The sequence below is a fragment of the Malus domestica genome, chromosome 08 (genome assembly GCF_042453785.1).
Source record: "Malus domestica chromosome 08, GDT2T_hap1".
In the NCBI taxonomy this organism is placed as follows: domain Eukaryota; kingdom Viridiplantae; phylum Streptophyta; class Magnoliopsida; order Rosales; family Rosaceae; genus Malus; species Malus domestica.
Window position 1 is genome coordinate 18,925,001 of NC_091668.1, and position 22,995 is coordinate 18,947,995.

The window sequence follows — 22,995 nt, forward strand, 5'->3', positions numbered from 1 at the left end:
CATCATGTAATGCATTTTCTTCCAATTTTTTGTAATAAACTAATAGATAATTGACTAAATAAACATCATGCAAAGTTTCAATAAAAATTTCCAAATTTTTCTTACAATTTTCATGGTTTTTATTCAATTTTTATCGATATCGATAATATCGCGATATTTCCATCGAAATTTCCATGTTTTTGGACTATCGATATTTTCGATATCATCGATATTTTAGACTTGTTCACGACTGTTTACCATCGTGGAGGAGTTTCCATTTTCTAGCTGTGTGGCCGTTGAATCGCGACATTCCATGACCATAACAATTCGACTCGGTTCCTTCGTTTGTTCATCTTTACATAATCTCACAAGAACGCATCTGACATGCCCCAAAAAGGATAAAATTATAAGAGCTGAGAATCTCTTGCAAATAAACTGCAGCACTAACTTCCCCTGTAATACAAACCCCAGAAACCAATTATGTTTCTTGTTTTCTCTACTAAAGAATTAATCTCGCCTAAATTTCTAGTCGTATGCCACTCTTGGTTCGGGAGAAGAACTTTGCAAACCCATTTCGATTCTTGTCAGAGCTGACATGAGTCGACAACACAGTGGATGAGGTTGATGCAGACGAAGATGGTGGGGAGTTGTCCTCATTTCTATTTGTTGAAGGCCCACAACTCTCATCGGCTGGTTTTGATACAGAATCTCGTTTAGGTGAAAATGTCACATTGGAATGCAACTTCCACTGTTCATCAGCTTTAGGAATCTGCGGCGCAACAGCAGTGAACCCTGGGAGGCTTTCGGAGTCTATCAGGAAATCTTCTAGTGTTGCTAGAGATTTGAGTTGATTTCCAAGCGATGCTATTGTCTTCTGGCACTCGGCAAGCTTTCCAGCTGCTACAGCTAGGTCTTCCTGGAATATTAGTCACCACAACATTAAATTACGGCATATTCAGTTGTTTTAACTAGGTAAATGGTTTGAATAATCGAATACCAAAAGACGTAATGTAGATGGGTAAGTCCTTGATCACCAACCTGCTTTCTCTTCAATTCACTGTTCGAGCAAGCAGTTTTCTGAAGCTTGAATTCTTCGTTTTTTCTTGATAGCTCCTCCTCTAAATCTTGACATCTGATGGCAATTTCTGCTGACAAAGCCCTCTCCCTTTGAACCTCTGCTTCCAAAGAATCAACCTTAGCAGACATGGTCCGCCCCTCTGCTTCCATGCTAATGAGCTGAGACTCAATATTCTGCCTTGATTCATTTGCAATACTTAGCTCCTTTTGTAACTCCTCCAACTTCATTTCTGCTTCTTTAAGCTGAAACTCTGCTGCCACATAACATTCTTGACTTTTGGCTAAAGCGGTTTTTATTTTAGCTTTCTCTACTTCCAAATTTTCTCTCTCGACTTCCTTCTTTTCTAACATGTCTTCTAATTCGGCTGCCCGATGACTCATAGCTTCAATTTCAGCATTCTCTACCTCTAACTTTTCTTTCTCTACTTCAAACTTTTCTAACTTGTCCTCAAGTTCGGCCGTCCGATGACTCATGGCTTCAAGTTCAGCTCTCAACGCACGTTCTTCATTATTGGTTTGATTAACTATGGCTTCTGATTCCAGATAACTAGTTTCATTCTCAGTCTGTGGCAACGAAGCAAGTCGTTCCATCTCTAGGAAATCGTCCATGAGATCAACATCAATGGAAGGGGCAGGCAAATTTCTGTTTACAGCCTTTTCATTCTTGAATTGATCAAGCTCAGCAACGAGGGCCGAAGCCCAACAGTCAGAGAAAGTCAGGTCACGCTTGTTTGCCTCTAAGCCATTCATCTTTTGAGAATCTATCTCCATCATGTTTAGCCTCTCTCCACTGTCCGATTGACTATCCATGCAAGACTCCACGTACATTGAAGAAGCAGCACTGGACTTGTGATCAATGACAGTAGGTATTTTACTACCCAAAGCTTTTAGCCTCCGGCACTCGGATTCAAGCCTTGCAACCTTTTTTATACTCTCTAAATGTTGCTTACTGGCCGTTTCAGCTGCTTGAGTACTCAAGTCCCTTTCAATTGTCATGATTTCCAACTCCTCTGCTTGAGTCAGTAGCTCATGCTTCAGGGCCGAGTTTTCGTTTTCTAAAGATTGCAGCTTATGAGAAAGATGAGGATCGACAAAAGCAGAAGCTTCAGATCTATTCACTTCTGCTTTTCTCTGTAGCTCAATAATCTGACTTTCAAGCTTCAACTTGGTGGACTCCCAGTCACGGGTTTTCTTCAGCACAGCTTCCTGTATGGTTTGTTCCTGCTCCTCTCTCGCTTGTCTAAGCTGTCTAACGCATTCCTTGAGGGCCCCATCTAGATGGCTTACGCGGTCTTCCAAAACCGAGTTTTGCTGAACTGTAACTTCAAGTTCTGACTTAAAAACGGCAGCCTCATTTTCAGCCTTTTCCCAGCCTGTAATAACATAAAAAACAGAATGGTTTAAGATAGAAAAACATGACAATTATATAAAATCTTTGGAAAACAAAACTATAGATCATGGTTGAGATTTGATAAACGTATCGTTCTCTTCTATTTGGAAAGATTGTCCATTGCCGTTAGGAATTTCACAAATCTTTAAAACTCATCGTCATCATTATGTAGATAAAATATCTGTGTAAAAAGAAATTAGCAGCATTACTATGTTATATAACTATTACCTGCGACAGCTTCTTCAGCAACTTTGGCATGCTGCTTCACCAAGTCTTCTTTGGCGCTAACATTCACAAGAGCAGCTGATAATCTCTCCGTTAGACTCTTCAGACTATAATTAACATGGTCAGCACTGGATGCTGCTTTTGATGTGACTTCAGGTGATTGAGCATCATGATTCAGAGATGCCTTTTGTGCCTCCTGCTAGAATGATATCATAAGATATTCGACCAAAGTTAAACATGCATAAAATCATAGTTCGGATTGCACAAACAACAAAAAGTGCCTAATTGAGAGCGTTGTAAATGCACCAAAAGGCTTATATTAACAACAGGAAAGGAAATATCGCCAGTCTCTTAGAGTGATATGAAACAGTCTGAAAACTCAAGGGCTTATTTTTTGCTATGCTCCTGGAACTCTATTTTGATCTCACTTTGCCACCGGTAACTCAAAAGTCACCACTTTACTCCCTGAAACTCAAAATTCGTTCCACTTTGACTTGTGGATTCTCTCTCTCTTAACAGATCTAAGGCAATGTGGAGCAAATTTTGAGTTTTATAGAGACAACTTTCAAGTTTCAAGGGGAAAAATGGAATCAAAATCAAATTCCAGGGGGCAAAGTGAAGAGAACTTTGAGTTTCAGGGAGTAGAGTGGCAACTTTTGAGTTACAGGGAGCAAGGTGAGATTAAATTCAAGTTCTAGGGGGCGGAGCTAATAATAAGCCATCCTATAATTGGCTAAATCGAAGTGGCTGCTATTAGTTTGTATACATGCGGTCACACTAGAAGCTACCATTTATCTTCCTTTGGAGCCTGCAAGGTGTCCTGTAATACTAGTAATTATTCAGTTTTTAGCCACCATAGGAGGGGTCAGTGTGGGTAATATTTCCGAAAGTAGGACCCATAAATTATAAACTACACCCTCTATTCTCCAATATGATGCCTCAAACCTAGTCAAACTTCGATTTTTTAATTCCCCTACTTGAGATAACAATTTCAAAAATTTTCTACCACACTTCACAACTACCACACGGCCCCGTGTACTCAACCAAGCCTGTTGGGGTTACAAATTTAAAATTTCATCAACCGAACTTCGTTTTCTAAGAGGTTGTTAACAAAATGGAACTTCAAGAGTACCAAAATTTTATATGTTATAAAACTCAGTTGGCATCAAGTATCTGCCACTTAAGCTAAGACATGGCATGCATACCATATCAAGGCAACGAAGACAAGAAACAAGCAAGAGGGAGGACATAAGCCTTTCTACGACACCAACTAGCTAGATATGATAAGGGTATCTCAAACAGGAAATGCATCCTAATTGTTTGGTTACACGGGCAGGCAAAAAGTCCTTGTGCAAGGCTACAAAGAATACGAAACACAAATTCCAATCAGAACAGCCTAATCTATCTAATAGTTGTTTAGAACACTTGGTCATTGAATGCAATTGATTAGCATAGGTAGGTGCATATTACTACGTTTTGGACATATGTTTCAGAAATGAGAAAAATATGTAGCATAGTAAACTAAAGCAATCGTGTGGGGATAAGCAACGGTAGTTACGGTACATTATTTGTCTCTTCACATCATTAAGAGTCTATCCAGACAACAAAGAAATGGACAGAAAACTTCCACTGTAAATGCAATCTTCAACCTTTGAAGGACATAAAAATTCATCAATAAAGCAAGGCTTTAAAGGGGTAGGGAGCAAAGCCGTTTATGTGAAATTGAGGACAATATACGTTAGTTACTTAGTTAAATGCCAAAAGAACAGTGTGTACAAGCTTTGCAGAAGTAAAGTTGAACTCAAATATTGTGGTAATCAGGGTTCAGCTACCCACCTGTTCATCGGAGTACCTCTCTGAGTTCGAAGATACTGAACCTGAACTATCAGTTTCTCCAGAGCTCTTCTCCAAAGGCTTCTTCTTCCACAACCACTTGCGCTCCATCTACTGTTACAGTTCAATTCTCAACTCCTCAACTAGATTTCACAATGTGTTCATCTACAACACACAATTACAAGTTTACAGACGTGTCATTGAAAACCCACCACGAATCCTCATCAAAGTTGCAGAAAACAAAACAAGAAAGCAAAAAATAGATAGCCGACACCCAAATCTGTATCAACTTTTGCTGCACAACTGAACTCCAACCAATACAACCAAGCCCTTCAAAATCAGAAAGCAATATTCTTTCCACCAAATCCAAAGCATTTGAGTAAAAAAGAATGACTTCGCTTATCGCATTCTGTCAGCTTTGCTTCAAATCCACTCCAAAAACCATGTAAACCCAAACAAAATATTATCGCTTTATATAAGAATGAAAAAGACTCAACGATTTGCAACTCCAGCAGCATCACATCCAACTCAATCAATTGCTATTGAAATAGTGAAAATATCATGAAATTGTGCAATCACTGAAGACCCAATTGCTGAAATCACAAAAGAAGAACAGCCCAATTCATGAAATCACGAAAGAAGAAGAACCCAGTTCTTGAAATTACAAACCAGAACAACCCAATTGATAAATTGATGAAGTTTTGCAGAAAATCCAGTTTCAGAAGCCAAAATACGGATGAATGGAACAGTGCTTGCACCAGAAAAAGCAGCAAAATAATTGAAAAAACAAAAGTAGCCAACACAGAAGCTCCAATTGAAGAGCAACCTAGAAAATCGAATTCAAATAATAATCAAGATTTTAATTGACTAAAATTCAACTAAGAAGGATTAAAAGGAAGAAGACCCAGATCAAAATACCTTTTGACTGGAGAGCACAGCAACCTCAAAAGTTAGTTGGAAGCCAGCCAACCAGCCAGTAATAAGTAAATGTAAAGATTCAAACTTCAAAACTTGAGACTGAAGATTTTACAGGCCAGCAATAAAAATGATAGAGAGCAATAAATAAACAAGAAAGGCTGCAAAAATCTCTGTAGAATGTCAGATGAACAACCAAAAGCAGAAGCATACATAATGTGGGTTGGGTTGGATTTGCATTTCTTGTTTTCTACTTTACCTTTTTGGGTACTCTCAATAGTATTATTATATTAGTAAACAAGTGAAGAGCATGTGCTTCTTTGTGGATTTCAAGCTCTGAGAAGGTTGAGAGAGATGAGAGAGGGAATTGGATCCCCTCCAGAAACCTCAAAATTCCACTTTTTGTTTTCCTACAGCTTTTTCCTTTTTTTTTATTCAAATTTCAAAAAGAATTAATTACAATTACGATCTAATAGTTTTTCTTTTAATTTGTAAATGAGAGGTGTGTTCGATTCTTGCTAAATAAATTTGAATAATATTATTACTTGTTTAGTGTGAGGCTTAGTTTACCTTCTCACATTTAGTGTTCGTTTCTTAGAAAAAAAATCAAAAGGGAAATTTTGTGTACCATTTTTCTATTATTTGTAGTTTGGACTTTGAAATGGAGCTGTGCCTTGCCGCCTATAACGGCGATTCATTACTTGTAATTTTGTAGCAAATGTAGCTCACTAGCAAGTTTTATTTTTCCAAACTCGGTTTAACTAAATTAGCTAAAGCAACATGTTTGGTGTTCAGCACATTGATACGAAAAAAACTCACCTATACATAAGTTTAATTTAGTATAGTAATTCTATTATCTGACAATTTTTTATTTTTTTTAGTTTTCTAAAATATTGGTTCAATGGCAATTAAAATGTTTTTTGTTTTTGCAATATTTTATGTTGCAGAGAAGGTGGTCCTAATTTTCTTGTCGCCTCTTGGTTTTTCAAGAATGAGGATCCTCTTTGGATTTGTTTTGTGAGGATCCTAAGGATCTTCAAATCATATTCATTTATCGTACATCGTATGATCAGTTTTTATTAAGTATTATTTATATTTAATTTAAAATAAAATTATTTAAAATAATTTTTGATTGCACGATGTACGATAAACTGATATAATTTTAAAATCTCCTTGAATTCTAAGAAAGAGTATCAAAGAGAATCCTCTTCCGTTTTTCAAAACTCTTTTATATTGTTTTGTATTAGTCGTGGGGCCACAGGCATAGTGAAGGAATCTTTATCCTGAAGCCGGGCCCTACATCTTCTCCCATTTCATGATCCAACGGTGGAGAAAAAACTTTGGGGGAATTTTCTCTTTTTGGGAAATGATTTGTTTTCATGAAAATTTATTTAAGCATGCTAAATTAAAAGTGACAGGTTATAAATTCAATTCTTGTCAAATACGAATTTAAACCGTATTATTAATAACTCGTGAAGCAAAATCTACCCCTTTCAAATAGTGTAAATAATATCGTTTGTTAAAAAAAATAAAATATGCAAAATAAGAAAATAGGTAAGTGTGCAAAAATCGTTCACATTTTCTTTTCTTTTTGTTCAATTTTTTTCTTTCTTACCAAATTTCATGGGTGCTTGTTACTTCAATTGTGTTTGGTACACTAAAAGGAATTCATGAAAATTAATTTCCCATGTCTTTTCCTTGAGAAAGGAAAATGCAAAATTCCTTTTCAATGTTCACTAACGAAGCAAAATTAGGCAGGAAATACCATTGGGATATAATGGTCATTTTATGTTGGAATATACATGTCATAAACAGATAGCAGTTAACTGGTATTTTTTTTGTTTCCCCTCTATTTTCTCATGAATCAGAAAATCATTTCCCAAGCCTTACCAAATATGAAATAGACAACACTTTTCCATTTTCAAGCTCTCTTTCCCGCATACCAAACGTAGACTAGGATTATGTAAAATAAAGGCCAAATCTCACTTTTAGATCATGTAATTTAGTTGAAGTTTAATTGGTGATTGTAGTTTATCAAACGATAAGGTTCAACAACATCACATTTTTCATTCATTTAGTTAATGAAGAAGGCATGGGACACTCAAATGATCGAGCATTTTAGTAATTTTAAGACAAGTCATGACTCTTCCTCTCCTAAAAGCAATTCACATTTGTGATAATGGTGCTATTTTTCTTTTTCTTTTTTTAAGTTTACTACTTTAAATTATTTAATAATTCGTTTAAAAGAATGTTTATGTTGCAGTCCTATTTAGAATAGGAATGTGATTGTGTAAATCCTAGGAAATATGGGAATGTATCTTATATTCCTATTAGGATTAGATTACCTATTAAATGTTGTAATCCTAAAGGGAAAGGTTTTACCTTTCCTATTACTATAAATAAAGGCACAATGGGGTGAGATAACACACACCCACAATTACACATCTCTCTATTCTTCTCTCTATTGCCGCACCCCCTCTCTCTCTAAGGCCTCCATAATTGTTCAGTAAATTATGCCTACAACACGTTATCAGCACGCTCTTGACGCTACGCTAACAAGAGAGTTTGATCTTCAATTTGAGGAGTATTACGTTTTAATCATTCTTTTCATGATTAATTTATTATTTTATTAAATTGATCTACATGCTATTGATTCAATTTAATTTTTCTGTGTTGAACGTAATACAACGCATTGAAAAATTCCGACTTTCAAGAAGGATCTTCTACAAATTCAAAGGCTTTTATTGTTTTCTGCTACTCAGGTACGCTTAAAATAAATGAACATATTTGAAACGACCCATGAAGCATGAAAACATTCCCTATGATGTATGAACCCTCTACATTTATATTTATCTTCCGATATATATATTGTATATGTTCATATATTGGTCAATATATATATTTGTTTCATACATTACGCAATAATTGCTATGTGGAATTTGTGAGTCAAAGTATTCAATTAAATTAGAAGCATGTTTCGGGTTTTCCTAAACCCTAAAGGATTTGAAAAAAAAATGGGGGAATCAGGACATGGTGCGGCACACCACCGCACCATCATTGTGCAAATAATCACCAGGCCTAGGCCTGGATTTTACCTCGGTAGGGCCTGCAGCCCTGAGCCTATGCACACTGGCCTTGGCCAGCAGCTATCCAACTTGCCCAATTGTCTGGGCTGTCCTCTCGTACACACGCTGCAACCTTTTTGGTTGCTGGGTTTTGTTGCTCTAGCCCGCATACATATAGCCAGCATATGCTGGGCTTGTCACTGCGCCACCCATACCCAAGCCCGTGACCTGCAGTCATTATGGAGCTGCTTTCACGCAACCAGTTTTTGCTGGGATCCCCGTGACAACCCACAGGCTAGCTTGCGCTAGACCTGTCCATGCACTCCCTTATGGCCCAAAACACGACCCAGCTGCGGCTAGGGTCTCTCATTCCTCACTCGTGGCCTGCAGCCACCACCAAAGGAACATTTGGGCCTCGCCTTATGCTTAAGGCACCCAACCCGTGCCTCTTAACCCCCGACATTAAGCCCAATTATTTTTGGGGCTCTATTTTTTATCCAATAATATTATTTTAATATTATTTTGCTTCTACGATCGACCCCGAATGGTCCAGATCTATTAAATTAATTAAAAATGACCTGTAGTCCATTAATCTGATAATGAATCCAAAATTATTGACCTGAATATCACTTTTGGACATTAACGATTCAATAATTTATTTCTCTTCTTTGAACCGTCACATACTTTTGTAGTAGCGAAGCTCTCACACTTGAGTTCCCGAAGACAACTCAAATCCACTACACTAAGTTAGTATATTGCATTCTGGGTTTCTTACAGGAACCTCTCCTTTATGAACTAAACGTTTATAAACTAAATTGAACCTGTAGTTTCAAATTTAGTGTCTTTGAAACCCGAAGATTTCATAAACCATTACACCCATGAAAACCCGACGTTTTTCATGAAAACCCGACGTTTTTCATGAAAACCCGACGTTTTTCATGAAAACCATGTCTTAGAACTCGAATGTTCTAACTTTGATGCTTATGGATGATTCATTCCCATAGCACCAATCACAATCTTGTTCCCTCAAATTCAGTGTATTGTCGAACCGTCACAAGTTTGATTTTCCTGATTTGGACGTTTTCTAATAGAAACCACTGTAGGTGGGGTACAAGACGTGAATCTCCACTTGATTATCAAGGAGCTGAGAAAGCATTGATGCCAACAATGGCAAGGAAGAGCTGAATAAGCCTCCGTGATAGGAGCATATTTATGCACCTTAGTTAGCTTGTCCTTGTGCATTTACATTGTTTTTCCTTAGTTAAAGTAGTCTTTTGAGCTAGTTTTATGTGTTTTCAGGTTTTAGAGACAAAGTATGCAAGGAAGTGCAAAATGGAGCATAATTGAGCTAAAATGGCGTTTTTACTTATGGAGCACAAGGAATGGACGAGTTGAAGGTCAAAGGTGCTTAAGAAATGAAGAAATGAAAGTGAAGAACAAAGAATTCAGAATTAGAAACCAAAGTTTCTAAACTTGGAAGTTTCTATTCTTGGAGGTTTCCATTTGTGAGAGTTTCTATTCTTGGCTTTGGGCTTCTAGATGACCCATCCTTACCTTCTTGGACAATGCCGCACCTTCCTAGCCCAATTCCTCTTGGATTCTCACTTAATGCCACACCATAAGCCCAATCCCTTTCAGATTTGGACCCTTTGCCGTACCTAGGCCCTCTAGAACCTCCCTTGTGCCTTGCCTTGCAAGGCTTTCTAGAAACCTTATTTTCTGGTGGACTTTCAACCCTTTGCCGCACCTAAACCCTAGCCCATTGCTTAAACCTGATTTCCCTAGGGTTTGTGGTGCCTATATATATGTGTTCTCAGCCTTGCCGCATACACCACCCCCTCCACAATTCAGAAATTCGTCCAAACACATTCATTCCCCTTTGCCGCAGCCTTCCTTCACCAATCTGCCATATTTCCACACTTTGCCGCAACCCCCATGTCCCCAAAACACTACCATATCATCCCTTACCTACTCATCCATCCAAATAACCCCTAGAACCTGTCTCTAGTCCTTGTGCCGCAGCCAAGAGGAGGAGAGAAAGCTTGGGACGTTCATGCTATTCAATTGAGGGTTGCTGGAACGTTTTAGGTGTTGTCTTTCCTTTGATTTCCATGTTTAATTTTGATATTCTTTGTGTTGTGAGTATGAGGAACTAAACCCCCCTTGGCGATGGGGGAATTCGAAACCATGTTTATGCTTGCTATATGAATTGATTACCTCTAATTGTGTTTCATAAGTTGTGATTTCAATTTACTTATCTTCATGAACTATAACTGATTTGTGTATGTTTGTTGAGAGTGCACGCTTAATTTTCATGCATAAATTGAATGCTAGGATATAAGGGAATTTCACCTAATCGTTATGAACTTATATTCACAAGTGGTAAAGGTTGTTGATCACAATCGTGTTAAGTAAATTCTTGGCATAAGTTTCATGCAATTCATAGTAACAAGTGCCTCGTCAATGCTTATGGTTTTCATAGTACTTAATGATTCTTGATTGTACCTCTATTATGCAATTCATGTGGGGGACTTGTAGGGAATGTTTTGGGTTGTCATATGCAATCAATCTAATAACTTTAGGAAAATCTGAAAGTTAACTAGTGCAATTCACAGTTAATTTGGGACGTTGAGAATTCATAAGTTATTGAAATACAATTAGAAATCGTTTTGTATGCAAGTATAACATGTGTGGAGAAGAACCCCTTAGCTAGCCTTCCATCCATAGTATTATCCAAATTCGTTTTTACAATCTGTTCTAATTACAATCTGTGTTCTTTGTTTTTAATTTCGTAAAAACCAATTCCCCCTTTGTTTTAAAGTGTCAAATTAGTTAGAAAGTGTTTTACTTTGTGTTTTTAAGTGTTTGGATTCAAGTTAAAACCCAAATTCGTCCAATTTGGTGCTTAGTGTCCAAAACTGCCCAGAAAGTGGTTTTTAGGCAGTTTTGAGTCTTTTGGTTGCTGTTTTGAGTCTTTTGGTTTGTTTAAGTGTTTTAAAGTTTAGTTTTGCATTCTTTAAGTCTAAATTAGTGTTCTAAACTTGTTTTTACGTATTTGAGTCAGTTTTCAAGTGATTTAGCAATCCCTCCTAATCCCCGGCCTAGAACGATCCCTACTTACATACTACGCTACAATTGATAAAAAGAGGGTTTAATTTGTGTGCTTATATATTTCGCATCAAATTTTTGGCGCCGTTGCCGGGGATTAGCAACTTTGCTAATCCCTTGGAGTGTTATTTTCATTTTTCTTATTAGATCAGATTCTTATGTTATTTTGTTTCTTATTTTAGGTACTTGTTTATGACTCGGAGTTCTAATCCGGTTCACGAACATATTTTAGACTTTGACGACAATTTTGAGCGTGAGTTGAGACGAAAGAGGAAGAACCCGGAACCTAGTGAATCAAGTGCAAGTTCCGAGTCCGTTTCTGAATTTGAAGAGGAAGTGGAAGACATGGCAGTGGACAACCGAACGATCAAGGAGCTTTCCGCTTCGGGATTGGATAATGCCGCACCTCTATGTATCCAATACCTTAGGGCGGCTCCGGACAAAACTGCCGAGTTCGAATTGAAGTCAAGCTTGTTACATCACATTCCGAAGTAACATGGGCTGTCCATGGAAGATCCGAACAAGCACTTGAAGGAATTCGAGGTGGTGTGTTCGAGCATGACCCCGTCAATGTCGATGGGAGTATTTTGAAGATGAAGGCCTTCCCTTTTTCTCTCTTGAAAAAGGCGAAGGATTGGTTGTATGAATTGGCGCCCGGAACCGTCACATCATGGGAAAGCATGAAACGGGCTTTCTTGGAGAAGTTTTTCCCAACTTCTCGAGTCATCCTCCTACGGAAAAGGATAAGTGGAATTCAACAAGAGGAAGGTGAATCTTTTCCTACTTATTATGAACGTTTTAAATCTCTTGTTGCTTCTTGTCCACAGCATCAGATGAAGGAGGAACTTCTTTTGCAATACTTCTACGAGGGGCTACTACCTATCGAACGTCAAATGCTAGATGCCTCGGCGGGAGGAGCCTTGGTGGACAAGACCCCCATGGCAGCAAAGACTTTGATTGCCAATCGCGCGTTGAATGCTCAACAATACGAAGGTGTTGGACAAAGGAGTAACCCACGGCAACATCAAGTCAATGAGGTAAGTGCCATAACCGAACTTCAAAATCAAATGGCTAACCTTACTACTTTGCTTTCTCAGGTGGTGGAAGGTCCAAAAGTACAAAACGTGGCAGCTTGTGGCGTGTGCTCCATGCAAGGCCACCTTACGGACAAGTGCCCACAATTGATAGAAAATGGAGGGTGGGAGACCCTCAATGCCGTGGGATTTGGCAACCAATACCAACCGAGGAATGACCAATTTTCCAATACTTACAATCCCGGTTGGCGTGATCATCCAAATTTCAAATGGCGAGAACCCCAACAAGGCCAACAACAAAGCGGATTTAGGCAACAACCCCCGGGTTTCTACCAAAAGCCGTTTGCACCAACTCAACCTCAAGCACAACCCGCCCAAAAGTCAGGTACTTCTATTGATAATGATCAAATTTTTAATTTACTAACTTCTATGGCGCAGAGCATGCAAACTAGGGACAAGAAGGTGGACGAGTTGGAAAAGCAAGTGGGGCAAATTGCCGAGTTTATGGGACAGTTTCGAGAGCAAGGCAAGTTGCCTAGCTCAACCGTGGTGAATCCAAAGGGTGGATTCGAATCTGCAAAAGCCATGACTTTGCGAAGTGGGAAGCACGTAGGATCTGACCCCCAACCTTCCAAATCACGTTCTCACGAGGTGGAGGAGTTGATAATTGAAGAGGAAGAACAAGGAAGGGCCACGACAAAGGTGGAAACACCAATGCCGCAAGCCCTAAGTGGTCCTAAGCCATCGAATCTGTCCAATGGAGGTAAGAACGTGTCAAATTCAGTTCCTATTAATGTTTTTCCTTCGAATGCTCCTTTTCCAAATAGGTTTAAGCAAACAAAGAAAGAATAAGCTGAAAAGGACATTCTATAGACATTCCGGAAAGTTCAAGTCAACATTCCCCTTTTGGACGCAATCAAGCAAGTCCCGAGGTACACCAAGTTCTTGAAGGAACTTTGCACCACTAGGAAGAGGATTTCGACCAAGGAAGTTGTGAAAGTAAGTGAGAGCGTTTCAGCCATCTTGCAACGCAAACTACCACCCAAATGCAAAGATCCGGGTAGTTTTACGATTCCTTGTGTCATTGGTAATACTAGGTTTGAATCTGCCATGCTAGACTTAGGTGCATCTATAAATGTCATGCCATATTCAATTTATGCATCTATGAACCTAGGAGAGTTGAAAAACGATGGTGTAATCATACAATTGGCCGATAGATCTAATGCCTATCCAAAGGGAGTTTTGGAGGATGTTTTGGTGCAGGTTAATCATTTGATCTTCCCGGCGGATTTTTATGTACTTGAGATGGACGAATCGGACCATGCCCCGTCATTGCCCATCCTCCTTGGAAGGCCATTCATGAAAACAGCCCGTACGAAGATTGACGTGTTTAATGGCACTTTGACAATGGAATTTGATGGGGAAGTTATCAATTTCAATCTCTCTGATTCTATGAAGTTTCCTAATGAAAATCATTCATGTTTTGCTATTGATGTAATTGATTCTTTGGCGCAGGACCATTTAGACAATTTGAAAGACGATGCACTTGAATTGGTCATTGCACAAGGAAAAGACATGAAAAACATTGAATCAACCACCAAAGAACCCCACGGCATGCAATTGGAGTCCATTGCCGTGCCCCCTAGTGAAGATGTCCTTGAGACGGTGGCTACCCTTGAGTCATTGCCATCACAATCCGGTAAGTTTTTGGACCCTATTTTAAGTTCAGTTTCGGCTAATAAAATGCTTCCCTTAGTTGTGCAGCCACCTACACTTGAACTTAAGCCGTTGCCTAGTCACTTGAGGTATGTTTTCTTGGGAGAGGATGAGACATTGCCCGTCATCATCTCATCCTCACTCACGGCACAAGAAGAAAACAAACTAGTGAGGGTGCTAAAGGAGTACAAAACGGCCATTGGATGGACATTGGCCGACATCAAGGGAATTAGCCCAACTACGTGCATGCATCGCATACTTTTGGAGGAGGGGTCTAAAACATCTCGAGAGGCTCAACGTCGTCTCAACCCTCCTATGATGGAAGTTGTGAAAAAGGAGATCATAAAGCTTCTAGATTGTGGAGTTATCTATCCAATCTCGGATAGTAGGTGGGTTTCTCCCGTGCAATGCGTACCAAAGAAATCCGGAGTGACAGTGGTAGCCAATGCCGAGAATGAGCTTGTTCCTCAACGCATTCAAACCGGTTGGAGGGTATGCATCGACTATAGGAAGCTAAACGCCACCACGAGGAAGGACCACTTTCCATTGCCGTTCATTGACCAAATGCTTGAGAGGTTAGCGGGGTATGCTTTCTATTGTTTTCTTGATGGTTATTCTGGTTATAATCAAATTGTCATTGCCCCCAAGGATCAAGAAAAAACTACTTTTACATGCCCGTTTGGTACATTTGCATATCGTCGCATGCCTTTTGGTTTATGTAATGCACCTGCCACTTTTCAAAGATGCATGATGAGCATATTTTCTGATTATGTAGAGAAAATAATTGAAGTTTTCATGGATGATTTTAGCGTCTTTGGTGATTCTTTTAATGGTTGCTTGCATAATCTAGGTTTGATATTAAAACGTTGCGTTGAAACTAACCTTGTTCTTAATTGGGAAAAGTGTCATTTCATGGTAAAACAAGGCATAGTCTTAGGGCATATCATCTCGGAAAGTGGCATTGAGGTTGATAAGTCGAAAATAGATCTTGTACGTCACTTACCCTCTCCAACTTCGGTTAGAGAGGTTCGTTCGTTTCTTGGCCATGCAGGATTTTATCGTAGGTTTATCAAAGATTTCTCGAAGGTAGCACAACCTCTTTGCCGTCTCCTACAAAAAGATGTGGCGTTTGAATTCACCAAGGAGTGCACGGCATCATTCAATCAACTCAAGGAGTTGTTGACCACGGCACCCATCATTGTGCCACCGGATTGGAGCCTACCTTTCGAGCTTATGTGTGATGCGTCCGACTACGCTTTAGGGGCTGTTTTGGGACAAAGAAAGGACAAGAAGCCGCACGTCATCTACTATGCCTCACGGACGTTGAATGATGCACAATTGAACTATTCCACTACAGAAAAAGAACTTCTTGCCGTTGTTTTTGCTTTAGATAAGTTTAGATCATATCTAATTGGTACTAAAGTAATTGTTTTCACTGACCATGCAGCGTTGAAGTACTTACTCACCAAAAAGGAGGCCAAGCCCCGGCTAATTCGTTGGATGTTGCTACTTCAAGAGTTCGACATAGAGATTCGTGACAAGAAGGGAAGCGAGAACGTAGTGGCTGACCATCTAAGCCGAATGGTGCATAATGAGGAGTCTTTCCCGATTTTGGAGACATTCCCCGATGAACAATTGCTGTCCATAAAGGTTAGTGAGCCTTGGTATGCTGATTTGGTGAACTTTTTTGTGACAAAACGAATTCCAAGCACTTACACTAGGCACCAACGTGATAAACTTAGGCATGATGCACGGTTTTATGTGTGGGATGATCCGTATTTGTGGAAATTTTGCCCGGATCAAATTGTTCGTCGTTGTGTGCATGATTCTGAATTTCGTTCAATTTTAAGTTTTTGTCACACATATGCATGTGGTGGGCACTTTGGCACACAAAGAACTGCACTTAAAGTGTTACAATGTGGATTTTATTGGCCTAGTATTTTTAAGGATGCTAGAACTTTTTGCTTAACATGTGATAAATGCCAACGAATGGGTAACATAGGTGCTAGGGACCAAATGCCGCAGGTTTCTATCCTAAATGTTGAAATTTTTGATGTTTGGGGTATTGATTTTATGGGTCATTTTCCTTCTTCGTATGGTTTTACATATATTTTGCTTGCGATTGATTATGTGTCGAAGTGGGTGGAAGCAAAGGCCACCCGGACTAATGATTCTAAAGTGGTTGCAGATTTTATTAGAACTAACATTTTTGCAAGGTTTGGCATGCCACGAGTGATCATTAGTGATGGAGGGTCACACTTTTGCAACCGGACCATTAAGGCATTATTGAGGAAATACAATGTCAATCATAAGGTTTCTACGCCTTATCATCCTCAAACTAATGGGCAAGCCGAGGTTTCCAACCGTGAGATCAAGCAGATCCTAGAGAAGACCGTTGGGCCAACGAGGAAGGATTGAAGTTTACGACTTGATGATGCACTTTGAGCGTATCGTACGGCGTACAAAACACCCATTGGAATGTCACCCTTTCGGCTTGTCTATGGCAAGCCGTGCCATCTCCCCGTTGAGTTGGAGCAAAAAGCTCATTGGGCCGTCAAGAAGTTCAACATGCACCTAGATGAAGCGGGAGGGCATAGGAAATTTCAATTGAATGAGCTTGATGAGATACGGCATGAGGCATATGAGAATGCTAGCATTTACAAGGAAAAGACCAAGGCATTCCATGATAAGATGATTAGAGGCAAAACATTCGCAATTGGGCAGAAAGTGCTCTTGTTCAATTCCCGTTTACGTTTGTTTCCCTGTAAGTTACGTTCCAAGTGGATTGGACCTTTTGTTATTACTAATGTTTTTGTTTATGGTGCAGTCCAAATCCAAAGCTTGAAAACGGGACATGAGTTCAAGGTGAACGGGCATCGTTTAAAGCCGTACTACGAGCACTTTGAGGAACATGTCGTGGATGACATCCCCTTGCATGCCGTGGGCTCCATTGAGGAGTGACTGAGCTCTTCGTCCGACTGTACGACGTTAAAGCAAGCGCTACTTGGGAGGCAACCCATGCATGCAACAAAGGAAGACCTAGAGAGCACTCCAATTCCAGATTTGCGTTCCTAAACCCGTCTCTTTGTTGATTATTTCGTTATGCCATGCTTAGTGTGTTAGTTGCTGTTTTGTTATTTGTTTGTTATTTGTGTAGTTTATGCTTGAAACATTGAGGACAATGTTTGATTTAAGTGTGGGGGGGTAACCAAAGTGTTTTCTTGCAAATTCGTAGGGTTTTCTCACTCATGATTTCTAATGTTGTTTCTTGCTGTTTTTAAGCCTTTTTAAGCTGTTTTGGTGTGTTTTGAGTCAAAAATCCGAAAATCCCATAAAAATTTGAAAAATTTGTTTTAAAAACCCAAAAAGAGTCGTTTTTGTGTGTTTGTTTGTGTCTTAGGGTACCTTCCAACACAATGATGAGGATTCAGTTTGTAATTGCATGACGGTTAAAGAAAGTTATAAACATGGATAAAAGTTTGATTTACTCTTTGGTTTAGGCTTGGTTGTGGTTATAACTTATGAATTCACATGTAATCATAAAGTAAAAATCCGTTTTTGTAACATGCTTGAAGGAAGGAACTCAAACTAACGCTACAACCTTGTGAGACTTGAGCCTAAACGTTTATTTGGAGAGTTAAAATCTGTGCATTCTTTGTTTTCTAAAGTCGTTGCATGATCTCATTATTCCTTGCTTGGTTGCTACTTAGAAGGCGTTTCCTCATTTAGTTCCAAATGCTAGAACTCATGCCCATTTCATTCAAAGCATGTTATTGATTTGCATAACACATATTCAAGATGAAGTTGTGTAGTGACCACCACCTTAGCCAAATGCCGTGTGCCCTATGTCATTATGTTTTGTAGGTTTTTAACCCCGTTGAGCCTTGTTAGCCTTCATTATTTGTTAACCCATGTTTTCCTCACCTAGCCTAGTTTAAGACCATCCATACCCTTGTTATTAAAGCATAGTAAAGCATGATTCGAATTGAATTCCTTTTGATCTATGTTAGCAGAAAACAAGTGTGGGGGAAGTATTTTTCATGAGGAATTGTGTGCCATAGGCACGGAAAAGAAAAGAAAAAAAAAATGAATGAAGAAAAAAAAGTATGAAAAAAAAGAGTTGAAAAGTTGAAAAAAAAGAGTTCCAAAGTATTGTTTGTTGAAGTGAGGGTCCAAAACAATGAATTCGGCCCTAAGGAGTTGTGTAAGTCTCCCCCTTGTGTGTTAAAGTTAATTTCTGCAATCTAAGTGAATTCTAAGTCTCAATTTCATTGCTTTGCTTACTATCGCTTGAAGAACGTTTGTTTTCCCCTATCCTTTCCTTGTTAATCAACACCCCAAGCCCCATTACAACCCTTAACTTCTATCTTGAGTGTTATGTGTTTCAATTTGTGGAGTTTGAATTTGGTATGAGCATATGGTGTCACTGGTTCTCGCATCTAAGTAGTAGCATTCCATTCATGAGATCATATCTAAACATGCTTCTTAACTCTAGAAATTGCGTTCTTTGTGAAACATATATGTGAGCATTCGTTTTCATATCTACATCAATCTTCTCACATATGACTAGTGTAGGGTGTGTAGTTAGAAAATCTGAGTGAAAATAGAGTGCATATCTTGTAAGGAATTGAGGGAATTCTCTAAGGCATGTTACTATGTTCAAAACATCGTTTTAGTTGGTTAAATGTGAACTAGTAAGTAGTGACTATGATTAAGTATGTGCTTAAGTGTAAAGATGGCTAAAATCTGTGAGGATGATAATTTTTAACATGTCATGTGCATTGGAAATCCCTGAGGCAATCGTTGGAAGGTTTAGGTTGTATTTTACTTGTTTGTTTCAGTTTGTTTCTTTTGTTTCGTTTTGTTTTGCTCGAGGACTAGCAAAAGCTAAGTGTGGGGGAATTTGATAGGAGCATATTTATGCACCTTAGTTAGCTTGTCCTTGTGCATTTACATTGTTTTTCCTTAGTTAAAGTAGTCTTTTGAGCTAGTTTTATGTGTTTTCAGGTTTTAGAGACAAAGTATGCAAGGAAGTGCAAAATGGAGCATAATTGAGCTAAAATGGCATTTTTACTTATGGAGCACAAGGAATGGGCGAGTTGAAGGTCAAATGAGCTTAAGAAATGAAGAAATGAAAGTGAAGAACAAAGAATTCAGAATTAGAAACCAAAGTTTCTAAAGTTGGAAGTTTCTATTCTTGGAGGTTTCCATTTGTGAGAGTTTCTATTCTTGGCTTTGGGCTTCTAGATGACCCATCCTTACCTTCTTGGACAATGCCGCACCTTCCTAGCCCAATTCCTCTTGGATTCTCACTTAATGCCGCACCATAAGCCCAATCCCTTTCAGATTTGGACCTCTTGCCGTACCTAGGCCCTCTAGAACCTCCCTTGTGCCTTGCCTTGCAAGGCTTTCTAGAAACCTTATTTTCTGGTGGACTTTCAACCCTTTGCCGCACCTAAACCCTAGCCCATTGCTTAAACCTGATTTCCCTAGGGTTTGTGGTGCCTATATATATGTGTTCTCAGCCTTGCCGCATACACCACCCCCTCCACAATTCAGAAATTCGTCCAAACACATTCATTCCCCTTTGCCGCAGCCTTCCTTCACCAATCTGCCATATTTCCACACTTTGCCGCAACCCCCATGTCCCCAAAACACTACCATATCATCCCTTACCTACTCATCCATCCAAATAACCCCTAGAACCTGTCTCTAGTCCTTGTGCCGCAGCCAAGAGGAGGAGAGAAAGCTTGGGACGTTCATGCTATTCAATTGAGGGTTGCTGGAACGTTTTAGGTGTTGTCTTTCCTTTGATTTCCATGTTTAATTTTGATATTCTTTGTGTTGTGAGTATGAGGAACTAAACCCCCCTTGGCGATGGGGGAATTCGAAACCATGTTTATGCTTGCTATATGAATTGATTACCTCTAATTGTGTTTCATAAGTTGTGATTTCAATTTACTTATCTTCATGAACTATAACTGATTTGTGTATGTTTGTTGAGAGTGCACGCTTAATTTTCATGCATAAATTGAATGCTAGGATATAAGGGAATTTCACCTAATCGTTATGAACTTATATTCACAAGTGGTAAAGGTTGTTGATCACAATCGTGTTAAGTAAATTCTTGGCATAAGTTTCATGCAATTCATAGTAACAAGTGCCTCGTCAATGCTTATGGTTTTCATAGTACTTAATGATTCTTGATTGTACCTCTATTATGCAATTCATGTGGGGGACTTGTAGGGAATGTTTTGGGTTGTCATATGCAATCAATCTAATAACTTTAGGAAAATCTGAAAGTTAACTAGTGCAATTCACAGTTAATTTGGGGCGTTGAGAATTCATAAGTTATTGAAATACAATTAGAAATCGTTTTGTATGCAAGTATAACATGTGTGGAGAAGAACCCCTTAGCTAGCCTTCCATCCATAGTATTATCCAAATTCGTTTTTACAATCTGTTCTAATTACAATCTGTGTTCTTTGTTTTTAATTTCGTAAAAACCAATTCCCCCTTTGTTTTAAAGTGTCAAATTAGTTAGAAAGTGTTTTACTTTGTGTTTTTAAGTGTTTGGATTCAAGTTAAAACCCAAATTCGTCCAATTTGGTGCTTAGTGTCCAAAACTGCCCAGAAAGTGGTTTTTAGGCAGTTTTGAGTCTTTTGGTTGCTGTTTTGAGTCTTTTGGTTTGTTTAAGTGTTTTAAAGTTTAGTTTTGCATTCTTTAAGTCTAAATTAGTGTTCTAAACTTGTTTTTACGTATTTGAGTCAGTTTTCAAGTGATTTAGAAATCCCTCCTAATCCCCGGCCTAGAACGATCCCTACTTACATACTACGCTACAATTGATAAAAAGAGGGTTTAATTTGTGTGCTTATATATTTCGCATTACTCCGCCACAATCTTCATTCGAAGACTTATGCTCAAAGCATTACAAATGGAAATACTCCCCGAACGAGGATTCCATGGCTCTTTAGCTCGCTTCTATAGACCGTCTAATCATGAAAGAAATTGCCCGCAACAAACCATGATTACATCCATGAATGAGTACAATTCTGAATTTTATAAATCCGATCGAATCTTGACTGGAGAATACTTTTCTCGTCATTCCATGTTTCTAACTCGCTCCTGAAGCAGCAGTGTAGAAAGTGGAAATTTACCAAATTCTCGGATCTGATTACTACCACAAACGTGAGAGAAAGGTATGGACCCAGTTCGGCTGGAGTCTACCGAATGGCTCGACCCAATTCGGTCAAAACCTAACCAAATGGTGATGCACTGCTTCGGTAGGGATACACTGAATGGCATATTCTTTCACAATACAATTTCGAGTTTGTGTTCATAAACATATAGTATAATCAGGGCCTGTCAAGGTGTGGCATCATGCCCGAAGCATGATCCTTGGTACATAAGACCTAAAAACTTCAAGAATAAGGGATAATATTCTCGAACCTCAACCTTGCAAGAATCTACTCCCGTCTTGATGGAATAGATCAGTGGTTATGCATCTGTTCGTGCCCCTACCAATGTTGTTGAGGAGTGCCATTCTAGTAGTCAATATGTGAGATTGATTTTGCTCCACCGAACATCGTTGGCAGAGCAAAATTTCGACATGGATGGCCTTATTGGCCGAATCCCCTTAGTAAATTTACTTTGTGAACATTTTTCCATGTTCTTGGATTCAAGTTTGGTGTATGTTTTACTTATGGATAATCTTATTGATATTGTCCTCGAATATGAGTTAATTGAATCATATTTCTTAATACATGTGACTGATTCAATTAAACACGTGATTAGGTAGGAATGTGGGAAAGTTAGTTGTCTGGATGAATGCGTACTACGCACACTAACTTTACACCTAAATCACATCTCTAACAACGACTTCAGGTCTATCCAACCTGATTAAGAGCATTGGCACGCTCCTCGTTGTATGAATGATACTGAATTATCATTTAAATGACCTTAAATTCTTCCTGACGTTGAGTTTTTAAGGATATTCAAGATGACAATGATCATCAATGAAACCACTGAAGAAAATAGAGTGAAATATCTTTGCACCACCTCCAAAAATGAGCCTGAAGCTTTGATTTGGGGCCAATGGGTTGTCTTCCAACTGGGAATACACCACATGTGGCCGGCCTATAGCCTGGTGATTGAGCAGTTTACTTGCTTTAGCACGACCTTTTGGGACACTTAGGTCGAACAATGATGTTACAACGCATCTCCTTATCTGAAGTAAGGATTTTATGCCTACAAGCACACTTTGCCAATCCTGCTCATTAGGGAAATTGATTTTCTATATCATTTCTTGCAAAGATACGACACGACTCCATTTTTGCAGTGGATTCAAGGGAATATATGTGGACTAATCCAACCAAAATGCGGACCATATAAATATTTATGGTTTTGGTTGATGAATCGACAAACTGGTCACATGTTTGTCCACACACATTATTGCTAAACCTCTTGGCCGATTAAGGGTTCATTGATGTGAGAAATAAGTTAACACACAAAATTAAACCCTCTTTTTGACAATTGTAGTATAGATGTAAGTAGGGTATCGTTCTAGGCCGGGGATTACGAGGGATTGCTAATCTATTCTAAATTAATTTAAAAATATTAAACAAGACTCAAGGACACAAAACTAGGCTAAAA

The 22,995-nt window shown here is 38.9% G+C and overlaps 2 protein-coding genes across 7 annotated transcripts; one reads left to right on the forward strand and one right to left on the reverse strand.

Annotated features, from left to right (window-relative positions):
* Positions 1-293: 293 nt before the first annotated feature.
* LOC103441570 (filament-like plant protein) lies at positions 294-5,816 on the reverse strand. 6 transcript variants are annotated; one of them, XM_070826475.1, is made up of 6 exons: positions 5,423-5,520; positions 5,174-5,330; positions 4,508-4,669; positions 2,675-2,870; positions 1,018-2,429; positions 294-895 (listed from the first exon to the last, which is right to left on the reverse strand). In XM_070826475.1, the coding sequence occupies exons 3-6, from the start codon at positions 4,613-4,615 to the stop codon at positions 497-499; spliced, it is 2,115 nt and encodes a 704-aa protein (XP_070682576.1). In that variant the 5' UTR covers positions 4,616-4,669; positions 5,174-5,330; positions 5,423-5,520; the 3' UTR covers positions 294-496. The 6 variants fall into 6 exon arrangements, with proteins under 6 accessions (XP_070682576.1, XP_008378475.3, XP_017189449.3 ...); XM_008380253.4 differs by lacking the exon at positions 5,174-5,330 and having other exon boundaries at positions 2,675-2,867; positions 5,423-5,816; XM_017333960.3 differs by lacking the exons at positions 5,174-5,330; positions 5,423-5,520 and adding an exon at positions 5,679-5,813 and having other exon boundaries at positions 2,675-2,867.
* An 11,004-nt stretch (positions 5,817-16,820) lies between these two features.
* Positions 16,821-17,303, forward strand: LOC139198078 (uncharacterized). Its single transcript, XM_070826335.1, has 2 exons — positions 16,821-17,106; positions 17,170-17,303. Exons 1-2 carry the CDS (start codon positions 16,821-16,823, stop codon positions 17,301-17,303), a joined length of 420 nt encoding a protein of 139 aa, XP_070682436.1.
* Positions 17,304-22,995: the final 5,692 nt, after the last annotated feature.